Source organism: Mytilus galloprovincialis, chromosome 1 (assembly GCF_965363235.1).
Source record: "Mytilus galloprovincialis chromosome 1, xbMytGall1.hap1.1, whole genome shotgun sequence".
NCBI lineage: Eukaryota > Metazoa > Mollusca > Bivalvia > Mytilida > Mytilidae > Mytilus > Mytilus galloprovincialis.
The window spans coordinates 49370480-49385899 of NC_134838.1; the positions used below are offsets into that span (position 1 = coordinate 49370480).

A 15420-nucleotide genomic window follows, 5' to 3' on the forward strand; every position below is an offset into this window, starting at 1 on the left:
ATGTTAGCGGGATCCCAACCCTCCCATTATCTGGGACAGTGGTATAACAGTACAACATAAGAAAGAATCACTTAGAGAAAAGAATTGTTTAATGAAAGTGAAAAAAAAAAATCATATACTAACCAACAAAACAAAACCAAAATGTCACCTCCATGACGGTTACAGAATTTACTATATTTTTTTTAGTCTGATATTAGTAACTTACATCCCACAAGAATGAAATTACATTATAAACATGTTTGAATAGTGCTAAAGGGGTGTGTATAAATATTTTAATAAAATTTATGTCCCCTAACTAATTTTCCTAGAAAAACACGTCAGGTCATTCACTAAGTTTTCATAGGCAAAAAACGTTCCGTGATACTCCTTTTTTTAATTTTCAAAAGGTAAATGTAAATGTTATTATTTAATATTGTTTTAGAGTTGAATATTAATTTTCTATAAAATCTATGTCCTAAGACCAATTTTCCTAGAAAATGATGACCATGTCATTTATATTCCTGGGTAAAAACGTCCATGTCGTTTATTTACATAAAGGAAAAAAGTAATGAAACTTTCAATCAAAATATATATTTTTTTTTTATTTCAATGTTTTTTTATTAATATATAACTGAAAAACAGTTCACACGTCCAAGAATTTGATTTTTCAGCGGGAGGAGTTTTGTACAGGCAGCATGAACGGTTGTGGTATCTAGGTCAAATAACACATCATACAGTCATAATAAATGAATTAGTAACAAGTTACATGTGCATCATTAAGAGTTTGGAAGTGTTTTAGTTAATGAAACATATTTTTAAATGCATTTCAATTTGATAAAATTCATTATTCTGCAGTAGCTAATATTCACATGTGCAAACAAATTTTATTGGATTTAGAGCATGGGTTTATTCACAAAGCGAAAGAAGCACGTCATATCAGAATGTATATACTACTTATCGTATATCATGTATCGACATCTACGTGTACTTTCGTTTCACTCAAAATTCTAGGAATTTAAGTTTGTAATACGCTTGCGCATGGGAAGTGACGCCATATTTTCAACAAAAATGGAACGGAGGGAACTTTCAATGTTTATATTGAGTTTTATAGCTTAGGATGGCTATAAAGCATTTTGAACTGACAACAAAAAAGAAATGAAGCTCCTCTGACATATTGAATTGATTGATTCAAAAAATATACGCCACCATGCTGTGGATTTTGCAATCGGCATTATCCCAATGCTTCAAATTTCTCCTGGATTGCATTTTTTTCATAATAGTTGATTTGTTTGTGAAATGGTTCCTAGGTGATTTAAGGTAAATTTATAAAATTTAGAATTTTTACACAAGTTAAACATTTCCGACAGTGTCAATTTTAAAGGTCCAAGGGTTCTGTAAGGCCAAATAAAAAAGTATGTGTGGTACCAGTTTAATACAACTAAAAAAAAGTTAGGGTAGGTAGGTAGGGAATTTTTTTTTATTTTATGGGTTTTTTTTTTACAATGAGTCTATGGGAGCAACATTCTGACTTTAGCATTGCTTAATGAAAAAAAAGACGATAAAATCTTCAGGGTATGCCATTTTTGAGGCGAAAGGTAGGTTTACCAGCTGGTTACTGGAACCACACATACATGTATATTTTTATTTGGCCTAAGTGTTAATCTGCAATTGTTACAATGCCGGTAATGCCACTAATGTATCCTACCGTAGTCTAAAATCGGTCATCTGGATAATACAAGTGAGGATAATTTACAAGAGAGATTACCTGTCATCACGACAAAGATTGAAGATCTTGTTAGTTCGTTCGGTTTTGTGTTTGAACTTAACACACAGGGAAACTACGCATTGACGTCACTATGCCACTTCCAGTGTAGAAAATTATTGCAAAATACGTTTTTTCTACTCTTTTTGAATAAAAAAACATGTCTAAAGTTAAGTTTTCATTGTTATTCTCAAGTATTGCTAAAATATGCCAATTTTCTAATGACTGTTTCAATACCGACTTCCGAATGTCTAAAAACATTCTAAAAACATTCTAGAACTTCACAAAATCCCACTTCCGGCCTCCATTGCTTTGTGTACATTCCATTCAGCGTCATCAATCTGTGGCAGGCAATACAGGACAAGCAAATCAATTTTTTATGAATTTCAAAATGACAAGCTCCTTACGTCTTTCACTATTTTCCCGCGAAAAAAGTCCAACCAAAATGAAAGGAAAACTATATGAAAATACAATGTCCTTGCTATAATTTGTGCAGGAATACAGACATGATAGAGTAGGTTAATAAAAAACAATTTACATTTACTTTTCATAGAAAAAAAAATTCATTTATAAAAAGATCGATATTCTCACCATCATGACTGTAGGTAAATATTCATACAAAATTCCATTGATATCGAAAGGGATGGCAAAAAATGAGGTTTCCCATTGAATAAAACCCAAAATTATTGCAAACTATTCAAAGCAATATCCCACAAACAAATAATGTAATTGCTGTAGACTGAAAAATCACCTATTTGACCATAGAACAATTTGATAAGGCAGAACGATTTTACATCACGTGATTTTGATGCCATTGGAATTTGAATGTAAACAAACAAGGTCAATAGGTTTAGTATGGGACAGCATCGTTCATTGAGTTACTTAGAAACAATAATAAAAGCTAAGTCTACAGAAAAAAATTAGAAAAAAATAGCCTTACACATGTATGTAAACGACTTATCGACAAACCTGGATATTTTAAATACACCTTATCGCTATTTGTCCATCATTACTGGATATCACACAGGTTCCCGTAAAATTTTGACGTCATAAAACAAAATATCTGACACCACAATGGAAAAGTGATTGTTGTATGCGTCAAAAGTTCAAGCGGCCGGGTCATCCGGGATTAGAGATACAATAATAAATAGTACTGCAGTGGTGAATTTTCCCTTGGCCTTACATGAGAGTTGTGAATTATGCCCTTTAACATCAGACTTCAAACAGTCATTTCAGCTACCATTAGCATCAAATTGGTAAAAATACTTCCCTGATTTGTCAAAATATCCTTTATTTGTCAGAGGTTTCTAATTGTTACATGTATTGTTACCGTTATTTTTCAAAAAATTAAAGTGATTCTTCAAAACCAGTAAAAAAATTTATTGTTTCAAACAAAAAAGGAAGTACATTTTATCGTCATGCATCAAAATTTACCATTAAAAGTCATTTAGCAAGAATTTTTACTGTTATTCGTCATGAAGGTACTCCCATTACGGCCCTCTCACATATACTAGTTAATGCATGATTTTAGCATGTTTAGAACTGGTGCTTTTTATGGAAAAAATTAGATGTGTAATTATTCAAATGTCTGATTATCACAGTATCCTTTAACATGAATTTTAGTTTCCCTCTTTTATTATTTGAAGGTGCAATAGAAAAACTTTGTAGACATTAATAATAACTATATAACAAATGTACTATTGAATATGATTTTGCAATGATGATTTGTTTTCCAGATCACCAGAGGAGAAGAAGAAAATTTGGCTTTTTGAGTCTGCTGCATTGCTTATATCCTGTGTACTCATCCAGCTATGTGATCATACACCTTATTTTCTCATTGGTCTCACCATAGTTACATTTGTTTACACCCAATTACCATGGCTACGATTTAATCCAGATTTACGTCACTGGTGGGGTGTTGCTCAGACAAGATGGGAAGAATATCAGCAGCATTCGGACAGCATGGCTCGACTTCAAAAACAATTAAGTAACGAACCACCAATGAGAGGCATGATGAATGCAAGACCAAATATACGCCATGAAGAAATGAGAAATAATAGATTTGGGCCATTTCAACAAAAGAATGTGAACTTTTCATTTCCTCAAGGTCAAACTCAAAGCAACTTTGAAGGAATGTCAAATCAAAATACTAATAAGAAACAAAGTGCCACAACTGGCAAAAGCATGTTGTCATCACTTTCGAGAATAAAATTATCAAATGTTTTTAAGAGGCAACAAAATAATGCTACACCCTTGAAACCTGAGTTTAGTTTCATGCCTGCTAGTACCCCCAAAGTACAGCATAATGACATTAATACTGCAATAGTTACTAATGAAAAAAATTCACCTCCAAAATCAACATGGTTTGGAAGTCAATTGACAAGGCAACCAATTCGCAAAATAGATCGTCCATATACACCAAACTATTCTCCAGACTATAGCAGCTCATTAAGAAACAAGTTCATGTCAACCTTTGGATTCTCTGGGCATCACAGTGGTCCACCTGGTTTACGGAATGAAGGACAGAACTTGTGTTTTATGAATAGTATTTTACAATGTATAGCTAGAACACCTAATCTGTGTAAACATTTAAGTTTAGAGACAGCTAAAGAAGCAGAATGCAGCGTAGCTGAATCTGTTTTACTCAATACTCTAGTAGAAATTATGAACAGTTGTATGGTAGATGTCTCTACTTCAAACTTAGATCCCATGGCATTTAGACAGGCAGCATCAACACTCAACAGTGGCTTAGTGGCAGCACCTTCACAGAGGCAGGTACAGCAGGACGCAGCAGAATTTTTCATGTGGCTTATGGATACGGTGCATACATTGCTGAATAAAAACAGGAGAGGTACAAACATTTTTATTGTTTGAAATTTTAAGCATTGGTTACATTGTACATTTACAAGTATAAGGTATACATGTAGCAACTTAGTAGGAAAAGTTATGTAATGTTCGATTTAGGGTAATTGTTAACATGACAACAACCAACAAATGTAAACAAAGTTGGAGACATTAAACATTTTGAAGGTCATCATATGACTGTTATCAATAGAAAGGGCCAAAACTACATTTTTTGTCCACAAGCATGACAAGTATATGACTGTTAAAAAAGACAAATATATAATTCACAAGAAATTACCAAAGATCTGACGTCCGCAAAATATTCTTTAATATATGACCACAAAATTAAAACATTCAGAAATGCTCAGAGGAAGATAATGGTTTATAGTTGCAGACATTCATTGTATAAGAAGGATTACATAGTTTTGAAACATACATGTAATAAAGAAAATCATCCATTTTGATCAGTGGTAAATAAACCAAACTTTAAAAAAAAATCCTCATTCATAACAAAAAGTTAACAGAATTGGAAGTTTCTGAAATTTTTAAATGAAAAGCAAGCTGCTCAAAATTCTTACGTCTTCTATGCCTTTCTACATTTCAAAACTGGCCGCTGTACTTCTTAATCAATTTTGTATATAAAGCATACATGAAGTCTTCAGACATTGGATAATGGTGGTTAAACTGAATGAACAGTTACCTGTTAGACATGCACATTCTATATATTGTACATATTATTGGCCATAGTAAGGAAAATATAGTTCATTGTAGCAAAGAGTCTGGTAGAATTTACAAATATTCTCAAATTGGGCACTTGCAGTATTTAAAAGATTAAGAAATTCTTTAGCATATTATTATTTGCACAGTGCAGGAACATAGAAAATTTATGATATATTACATGGTCCTGTCAGCTATTTTGTAAAAATTGCAATTTCAAAATGAGCAACAAGATGTTAACATTAACTAAGTTGTAATACACCTCTGTATGCCATTATTTCAGGTTTTTCTTATCAAATATTTTCTACTATACATGCTATAGCTATAGGGGGGGGGGGGGGTACAGATACATGTATATTTCTATTTGTTTTTTACCTATCTATCTTGATTCAAAGATGCCTGGCATGACAGTCAGACAAATAATTTAGATAGATTTAAATTGTGAACTATTTGGAGATAACATATGATTATTTATATTCACAGGTGGCCAAGTAACTGTTGAAAATCCTCGTCTGAATATGTTGAAATTTATATATGGACATCTTAATCCTGCCAAAATTCAAGATCTCAAAAATGCTTGCCAGGTAGAGGTAAGAGATTAATCATGACTGCACACCAGTATTTTGCTGACATGACATTTTTTTATTCAATTCAAAAAGTCATAAAAAAAAAACTATAAAGGTAAACATATAACAAACTATCAAATCAAGCTTAAACTAAGGCAGACAATTACATTCAATATAAAAATAAGGAGATGTGGTATGATAACCAATGAGACAACTATCCACCAAAGTTCAAATGAAGTGGATGTGTGATTACCAATGAGACTATCCACCAAAGTTCAAATGAAGTGGATGTGGTGTGATTGCGATTGCCTGTGAGACAACTATCAACCAAAGTTCAAATGAAGTGGATGTGGTGTGATTGCGATTGCCAATGAGACAACTATCCACTAAAGTTCAAATGAAGTGGATGTAAGCAATTATAGGCAACAATACTAAAACACCCAACATGAAAAATGTGAAACAATTCAAATGAGAAAACTAACATCCTTATTTATAACAAAACAATTTACGAAATAACAAATATGACAACCACTGAACTACATGCTCCTGACTTGGGACAGGCACTTACATTTTGTTAAGAATGTGGCAGGTTAAACATGTTTGTGAGCGCTCAACCTCTTCTGACCTGGGAATGATGTAACAGCATAACTTTAGAATAAGTATTTAACAACTCTGCTTAGGATTTAGCATTAAGAAGTAAGACTTGTTTGCTTCTGAGTCAAAATATATGTCTATAAGGTATGTTGACATTAAACAAAGCTGAATGTTAGCTTGCATGAGAAAAAAATAATTCTATGTGTTTGTTTAGGCTAAATAAAGGAATATTGAAATGACCTTTACTTATAATAATCTTGTGTATACATGCAATATTTACTGCTTGCAATTTGTCAACAAACTTCCATCAGCCAATTAGGTAAATATTAATTATAAAACTCAATTCCAAAAGCAAGAACACTTTATATAGGATATATATACAATGTTTGACACAGCAAGCAATGAATTGTATAAAAAAAAAGCTGTGAAAGGTTCATAAAAGCGACATTGAAAGCGACAGCTGAAGGACGCCTCCGGGTGCGGGAATTTCTCGCTACATTGAAGACCTGTTGGTGACCCTCTGCTGTTGTTTTTTATTTGGTCGGGTTGTTGTCTCTTTGACACATTCCCCATTTCCATTCTCAATTTTATTGAACAATTTAAGTCTAAAATTTATATTTTTTGAAAAAGATTCATTACTGGTATAATATATATCATGCTAAAAAATATTGACATGAATTGATTACATGTACAATGTATGTAAACATAATGCTATCCAAATTTCAAAAGATTATAGAAAACAGCAACATCTAAATATACAAAAATGTAACTAAGTAACTCAACATGATAAAAAAGAAAAACTTGAAAATACTGCAAAATCTCATCACAGAATTGAATATTAAATCAAACACTTGGATTGGATGAAAATCAAAAGTGAAACAGTTTCCATTTCCGTAATCTGCATACAAATAAGATAATAATATTAATAATATAAACTACAAAAAATGTATTTAACAAACATGACAGTGTTTCATAAAATTATGAAATGATGGATGCTATCCTATATATTACAGATCAATGCAGCCAACGGTTTCCAGAATGAAACGTATGCAGAGCCTATCCAACGTTTATCTGATTTAGAGTGGTTGTCCTATAAACAGGAGAATGATTCAGTGATAGATAATCTGTTCACTGGACAATTAGTAACTGCATTTCATAATCTGAGAGACAATAAAATCTCTGTCAATCTTCAGACATACAATGTATTACCTGTAACAATAGCCGAGCCTAGAGATGTGTCAGGTCTTGTTGTTCTCCTAGATTGTTTTTCAAACTTTTGTAATATAGAGCATTTGAGTGGTCAAGAGGAGATAGATAATTCACCATACAAAACAGTAGAATCTCCAATATCTCAACAAAGTAATCAAAACTTACATCGGACACCTTCAAACCTCAGGGAAAGAAAATTTACAAGTGTAGATTCAGCTATTTCAGTTGGATCTCCATATTCTGTCATGTCGCCTATCCCTGGTATGGCAAATTTAAATGACAGTGGTTACCAAGACAATGTGTTCAGAACATCAACTCCTATAGGTAATAGTGTTAATCCATCACGAGTCTTGTCCAGAACTTGTAGCATACAACGAAGATGTTTGTTGAGACAGTTACCAGAATGTCTAGTCATACAGCTAATGAGATTCTCGTACAACCAGTTGACTGGACAGTCTAGGAAACTTTTGTCTCCGGTCAAAATTCCTCTGAAGACATTAGATTTGACGTCCATCATGTTTGACACGGTCACACATCAAGAAAACTTATCAGAGGAAGAAAATTGTTACAAATATGACCTGTATGGTGTTTGTGTTCACTACGGAGGTGAGAGTACAAACTATGGGCATTATGTTAGTTATGCTTTACAGCCAGACAGTAGCAAGTGGTATAAATTTGACGATGAAATGGTTACAGAGGTCAACATGGACTATGAACTAACGACCCAAGAAGTGATGAGGAATGCATATCTGTTGTTTTATAAGAAATGTAAAAGTAATTGAAATCTCATTGCTCATTGTTTTATAGTTGTTACATTGTTATATAAATTTTGTTTTAAAGTAATGTCAGAACTAATTAGAGAAGACGTAAATCTTTATTTAATTAATTCGCTTGCTCTATATAAAACTGTTTACAAAGCTGTAGAGGGAATTATTATAACATCTACAATCAGGGATAACACATTTTTTTTTAGAATTTCTTTATACCGACTTAAAACAGTGGATCTTCACCAATAACTGGTAACATTGATTGTAAGCCAGGATTATTACTGATTTAACATGTTTAAGGATTTTTTTTTATGAAATTAGCCATTAATCTTTCTAAGAGCATATTGATATTGGCCAAGAAAGCAACATGTTTTTTAAAAAAAGTGTTTTAAAATTTTAATAAATGATTATAAACTGACACATTTTAGAACATTCAGTTAAGTTTTATATTTAAAAGAAAAGAGTTAGATTTAGAAATGTAAGATCAATCATTTTATTTTTTCAATACCAATATTTTCGAATTTCATTTGAATTAAAAAAAAATGAGATTTCATGCAATATAAATGATAAAGGAAAAAATCAAGTTATTCGTAATATTGAAAACACTTTTAATTAGCTCCTTAAAAGATAGTACTTAAATGATCAATGTGAACAGATTGTCTTTCTTAAATATAAAGAAGGTACACTAAAAGTCATTGTTTGGCCAAAAAATATGAATTTTTCTAATTCAGTATTTTTGCATAAAACTGAATGATACAGTCATGTAGGTACATGTATTTGCAAAATTTAAACTGTTTGAGGTCTTTTATTTGAAGTTAAAATATGACTAATTAAAAAAAAAATGCAGTTGTAAAAAATCAAGCCAATCAAAGCAAGAACCAAGTTTTATCTTGCATGTAGTCTCTCAACTTTTGTTGGTCTAAAAACCATATGAAAAATTTGCCAAAATTTATTTTAATTTGAAAATGCTCAAAAGATCTCATAATTACTGGTATTTTGATTATGTTATATCAGAAACACTATTGTATCATGCAAATAATGAAATGACATATTAACATGTGCAAGAATGTATTAAATATCATGATCAGTACAAAATTAATAGGCCCACAAAAATAAAATTAATACAAGAATTTTTACTCATCAAATTAAAGGCAATCTTGTAATTTTTTTAACTCAAACTCAAACTTTAATAGCTCAAGTTATCACACATGTATCTATAATTACACAAATGTGCACAACTTCTAATTTTAATGAAAAGGAGTGAAAATGTGTTCTAGACTTGTAGAACATATTTGCATACATGTACATTTTGGATTAAACTTTTGAAGCAATTAGGAAGCACAAGCTGATGCTTTTTGAACTTGTGAATTACTGCAAATTTTATTATGAAGTGCTTTTTAATATTTGCATTATTTATCCATTTAAACTAACTCATGAAACTTCAAATACCCATATTTTTTCATAATTCAATGCAGAATGTCATAATTTTTACTTGTTTGTCACTGATATGCTATAAATTCAATGCTCTAGTCCCTTTTCCAGCATGTTTCATAGTGGATGAACGCCATGTTGAGCTAAAATATCTTCTATAGATATAGAAATGAACTCTATTTTGGTCAGCTGATTTTGGTAATCTACAGTAAAATGAAAATACAAAAATGTAGTACCACATATCATTTGCATATATTTATTTTTAATTTATCAGACAGACAATGACAGATTATTGTTTAGATTTGTTTTTTTTTCTGTTTTTCTGATTAATATGGGAAGAATGCATTTATTTTTGTTTGCAAAATGTACATTTTCTTTCAGATTACATAAAATTGTGAATAAAAAGCAATGTAGGTCTTAAATGAGATTATAGGAATATTTTATGCATATTATAAAAGTAGGGTGTGACATAAAGTTTTCCAGTCCAAAGCTGATCCATAAAAGGTTAAAGTTTTGCATAGGGTTAATGGGAGGCACTCAAATTAATTAATTGTGAGTGGTTGCATTTTCTCTACAATTTTGTGAGAAGTTTAATTCAAATGAAAATTTTATATTATGGGTGATTGTGGTCTAACAAGTGTGTTCACCTTTTGGGTTTTAAATCTGGAACAGCTCTTATTCACTTTTAGTTCAATTGCTACACACACAGACATAAAGTTAAGAAAAACCTGGTTATTGTTGTATTAAAAAAGGGTAAATGGGGAGATATTGGTATTACTATATGCACCCATTCAATGATGGTGACAACAAAAATATACACTGTAGTAAGCATGACTGTGTGTCCTCAACTGAACTGTGAAGTCGGATTTTGATATGATTTAAAAAGCATAGAATAAAATTCTGTTCAAGATTACTTCATATGTTAATATTTACATGTTGTTTATACTTTTGTATGTAGACCAAATATGATTTGTATGACAAATACACAAAAAGGCAAAGAAAAATATTAAAATATGTAAGAATGAAATGCTTATATTAAATTATTTTACTTTAAAATGTTGTTTTTATACCAAGTATAAGAGTGAAAAAGCAGGCCAGATATACGTGAACCACTCTCATCAATAAAAGGCCCTGAAACGACAAAATTAGAAATTCAAATGAGACCAGATGCTCTGCAGGGCGCAGCTTTATACGACCGCAGAGGTTGAACCCTGAATGATTGGGGCAAGTATGGACACAGCTTTCAAGCTGGATACAGTTCTAAATTTGGATTGTGATTAAATAGTTGACACAGCATAGGTTTCTGACACAGAATAAATGTGGTCTAATGAACTTAAAATATTTTTTTTGCCTTTGAGTAATTCACTATGCTGTTGAATATTAATTAATTTATGAAATCTGAAATGAGAAAAATTTAACCCCTCCCCCCCCCCCCCCCCACAATTTTTTTTTCACATCCCCCTTTCCCTTTTTCCAAAACTGGTCTCAATTCAAATTTCTAATGGAGTTTGCAACAATAACTACTCATTTAAATACATCATAAAATATTAAAATGTAACAAAAGGTGCTTGTTATCACTGAATGGTAAAGATTGTTTTAATTTATCAGTTGGTAGTAAAAGTGAATATACATTGTATATTGTATAAAACAATGATTTAAGTTGACTCAACTACTATTCTGGACAAAGAAAGATAACTTCAATCAATTGAAAATTTCTTGCTATTGCACAATATTGTGCAATTCAATATTTCTGGCTATTGCGCAATACTGTGCAATTAAAAATATTTGCTATTGCACAATACTGTGCAATTGAAGATTTCTTGCTATTGCGCAATACTGAGCAATTGAAAATTTCTTGCTATTGCACAATACTGTGCAATTGAAGATTTCTTGCTCTTGCTGAATACTGTGCAATTGAAAATTTCTTACTATTGCACAATACTTAATATAATAATTTTGGATCCTGATTTGAACCAACTTGAAAACTGGGCCCATAAACAAAAATCTAAGTACATGTTTAGATTCAGCATATCAAAAAAGCCCAAGAATTCAATTTTTGTTAAAATCAAATTTAGTTTAATTTTGGACCCTTTGGACTTTAATGTAGACCAATTTGAAAACGGGACCAAAAATTAAGAATCTACATACACAGTTAGATTTGGCATATCAAAGAACCCCAATTATTCAATTTTTGATGAAATTAAACAAAGTTTAATTTTGGACCCCGATTTGGACCAACTTGAAAACTGGGCCAATAATCAAAAATCTAAGTATATTTTTAGATTCAACATATTAAAGAACCCCAAGGATTCAATTTTGTTAAAATCAAACTAAGTTTAATTTTGGACCCTTTGGACCTTAATGTAGACCAATTTGAAAACGGGACCAAAAATTAAGAATCTACATACACAGTTAGATTTAGCATATCAAAGAACCCCAATTATTCAATTTTTGATGAATTCAAACAAAGTTCAATTTTGGACCCTTTGGGCTCCTTATTCCTAAACTGTTGGGACCAAAACTCCCAAAATCAAACCCAACCTTCCTTTTATGGTCATAAACCTTGTGTTTAAATTTCATAGATTTCTATTTACTTATACTTAAGTTATGGTGCGAAAACCAAGAATAATGCTTATTTGGGCCCCTTTTTGGCCTCTAATTCCTAAACTGTTGGGATCTCAACTCCCAAAATCAATCCCAACCTTTCTTTTGTGGTCATAAACCTTGTGTTTAAATTTCACTGATTTCTATTTACTTATATACTAAAGTTATTGTGCGAAAACCAAGAATAATGCTTATTTGGGCCCTTTTTTGGCCCCTAATTCCTAAACTGTTGGAACCAAAACTCCCAAATTCAATCCCAACCTTCCTTTTTTGGTCATAAACCTTGTGTCAAAATTTCATAGATTTCTATTCACTTAAACTAAAGTTATAGTGCGAAAACCAAGAAAATGCTTGTTGGAACCAAAACTCCCAAATTCAATCCCAACCTTCCTTTTTTGGTCATAAACCTTGTGTCAAAATTTCATAGATTTCTATTCACTTAAACTAAAGTTATAGTGCGAAAACCAAGAAAATGCTTATTTGGGCCCTTTTTGGCCCCTAATTCCTAAAATGTTGGGACCAAAACTGCCAAAATCAACCCCAACCTTTTTTTTTTGGTCATAAACCTTGTGTCAAAATTTCATAGATTTCTATTCACTTAAACTAAAGTTATAGTGCGAAAACCAAGAAAATGCTTGTTGGAACCAAAACTCCCAAATTCAATCCCAACCTTCCTTTTTTGGTCATAAACCTTGTGTCAAAATTTCATAGATTTCTATTCACTTAAACTAAAGTTATAGTGCGAAAACCAAGAAAATGCTTATTTGGGCCCTTTTTGGCCCCTAATTCCTAAAATGTTGGGACCAAAACTCCCAAAATCAATCCCAACCTTCCTTTTGTGGTCATAAACCTTGTGTCAAAATTTTATCGATTTCTATTCACTTTCACTAAAGTTAGTGTGAAAACTAAAAGTATTCGGACGACGCAAGACGATGACGACGCCAACGTGATCGCAATATACGACGAAAAATTAAAATTTTTGCGGTCGTATAAAAACTATTAATGGCTTGATTTATGAACAAAACAAGGAAACAAAAACAACAACCACTGAATTTCAGGCTCAAGTTAAAACGTTAAGGTTTGTTTAAAGGGCAAAGTTAAATGATAAGTCAGTGGTAATTGGTATGCGGTTGCAGTTTCAAAAGCATTGGCATTTCTAATTTCCATTGTTCATTGACTTTGAATATTTTGCATATATATGAAATAAGGAGGTGTGGTATGATTGCCAATGAGACAATTCTCCACCAGTGACCAGAGACAAAACGACATAGAAGTAATGATCAGCTATAGGTCACAGAGTGTAATTTAACAATGAGCAAAGCCCATACCCCAAAGTCAAGTATAAAGACCCTTAAATCATAAATGAATATCTAATTAGAAAACCGCGTAATTTATGGACCTAAAAATTAATATGGTATACAACAAAAAACAAATCCACCAAAATTACAGGCACCTGACTTGGGCAGGCACATTTAGAATGTGTCTGGGTTAAACATGTTTTAAGTAGGGAGGTCAACAAGTACTCGAGTACTTGGAAACTCGCTTGGAAGGCCAAGTACTTGAGTACAGTTTTAGTACTCGGACATTTTGAGACAGCAGAGGCGGATTTAGGGGGGGGGCCCGGGCCCCCCTTTTTGGGAAAAAATTTGGTTGCTTATATAGGGAATCACTGAAGCGTGACTGGAGCGGGCCCCCTCTTAGGTCAGTCAGTGGGCCCCCACTTATGAAAATTTCTGGATCCGCCACTGGACAGTTCTCTTCACATATCCTCTTACTTAAATTCTGTTAAAATATATCCCTTTTGTAATACTAAATAAAATCAATTAACAACATATATATGTTTATCATAAGGATACTTTTTATGACCCTGCAACGAAGTTGTTGGTGCCATATAGTTTAAGCCTTGTCCGAAATTCCGTTATTCCGTAATTCCGAAATTCCCCCACTCCGTCATTCCGCAACAAACCATTATACAGAGTTTTTCTAAACGCCTTCAGATATTGGGCTGATTTTTGGTATGTGAGTTAACCATGATGTGTTACAGATTAAGTTTAAGTTTCGTTCCGCTCCGCTAATTTTTGTCTAAATTAAGGGCTTTGGACTTTGATAAATTGTTGAAAATCACATTTATATTAATTTTTTTCTAAACCCCTTCAAATATTGGGCTGATTTTTGGTATGTGAGTTAACCATAATGTGTTACAGATCAAATTTAAGTTTCCTTCCGCTCCGCTAATTTTTGTCGAAATTACGGGCTTTGGACTTAGATAAATTGTTGAAAATCACAGTTATACAAACTTTTTTTCTAAATGCCTTCAGATATTGGGCTGATTTTTGGTATGTGAGTTAACAATGATGAGTTACAGATCAAGTTTAAATTTGTTCCGCTTCACTAATTTTTGCCAAAATTATGGGCTTTGGACTTTGATAAATTGTTGAAAATCACATTTATACAGACTTTTTTTCTATACGACTCCAGATTTTGTGCTGACTTTAGATATGTTAGACTACTATCATGTTTGTGTCCACATGTGTTATTCAAATTGCAGATTTTCAACTTTTTGGGACGAGGCCATTTGTGTCGCTTTGACACATCTAGTTGTTATAGTAGATGTTGCACCAGCAACGTCCTTTCCTTCCGAGGGAATGTTTTCATGTGCACTACTTGTAACAAAATATAGAAAGTCAAACAGTCTTTCGTCTGAAATTGTTGACCAGATCATATTTCTAAACAAGAACATAATCAAAGTGACCAGTCACCTGCGGTGAACCCTACACAACTAATTAGAGACATTTTAACGGTGTTTGTACACAGATCAACACTCTAAAAATTTATGGATCAATAATTAACTCATAAAAAGTTACCTTTGTTTGTTAATCAAGACTTCTTTGTAAACATGATTGGTATGAGATGTACATTTAAATTAATTTAATTACTCTGTTTATGA

The 15420-nt window shown here is 32.1% G+C and overlaps 1 protein-coding gene across 1 annotated transcript; it reads left to right on the forward strand.

Annotated features, from left to right (window-relative positions):
* The first annotated feature begins 999 nt into the window (after positions 1-999).
* LOC143077051 (uncharacterized) lies at positions 1000-10925 on the forward strand. Its single transcript, XM_076252941.1, has 4 exons — positions 1000-1296; positions 3478-4592; positions 5786-5892; positions 7476-10925. The coding sequence occupies exons 1-4, from the start codon at positions 1187-1189 to the stop codon at positions 8451-8453; spliced, it is 2310 nt and encodes a 769-aa protein (XP_076109056.1). The 5' UTR covers positions 1000-1186; the 3' UTR covers positions 8454-10925.
* Positions 10926-15420: the final 4495 nt, after the last annotated feature.

Coding starts and splice junctions, on each gene's coding strand:
- LOC143077051 (XM_076252941.1), top strand. CDS start 1,187: ATGCTGTGGATTTTGCAATCGGCATTATCCCAATGCTTCAAATTTCTC. Junction 1,297..3,477: donor TGGTTCCTAGGTGATTTAAG/GTAAATTTATAA, acceptor TTTGTTTTCCAG/ATCACCAGAGGAGAAGAAGA. Junction 5,893..7,475: donor AAAATGCTTGCCAGGTAGAG/GTAAGAGATTAA, acceptor TATATATTACAG/ATCAATGCAGCCAACGGTTT.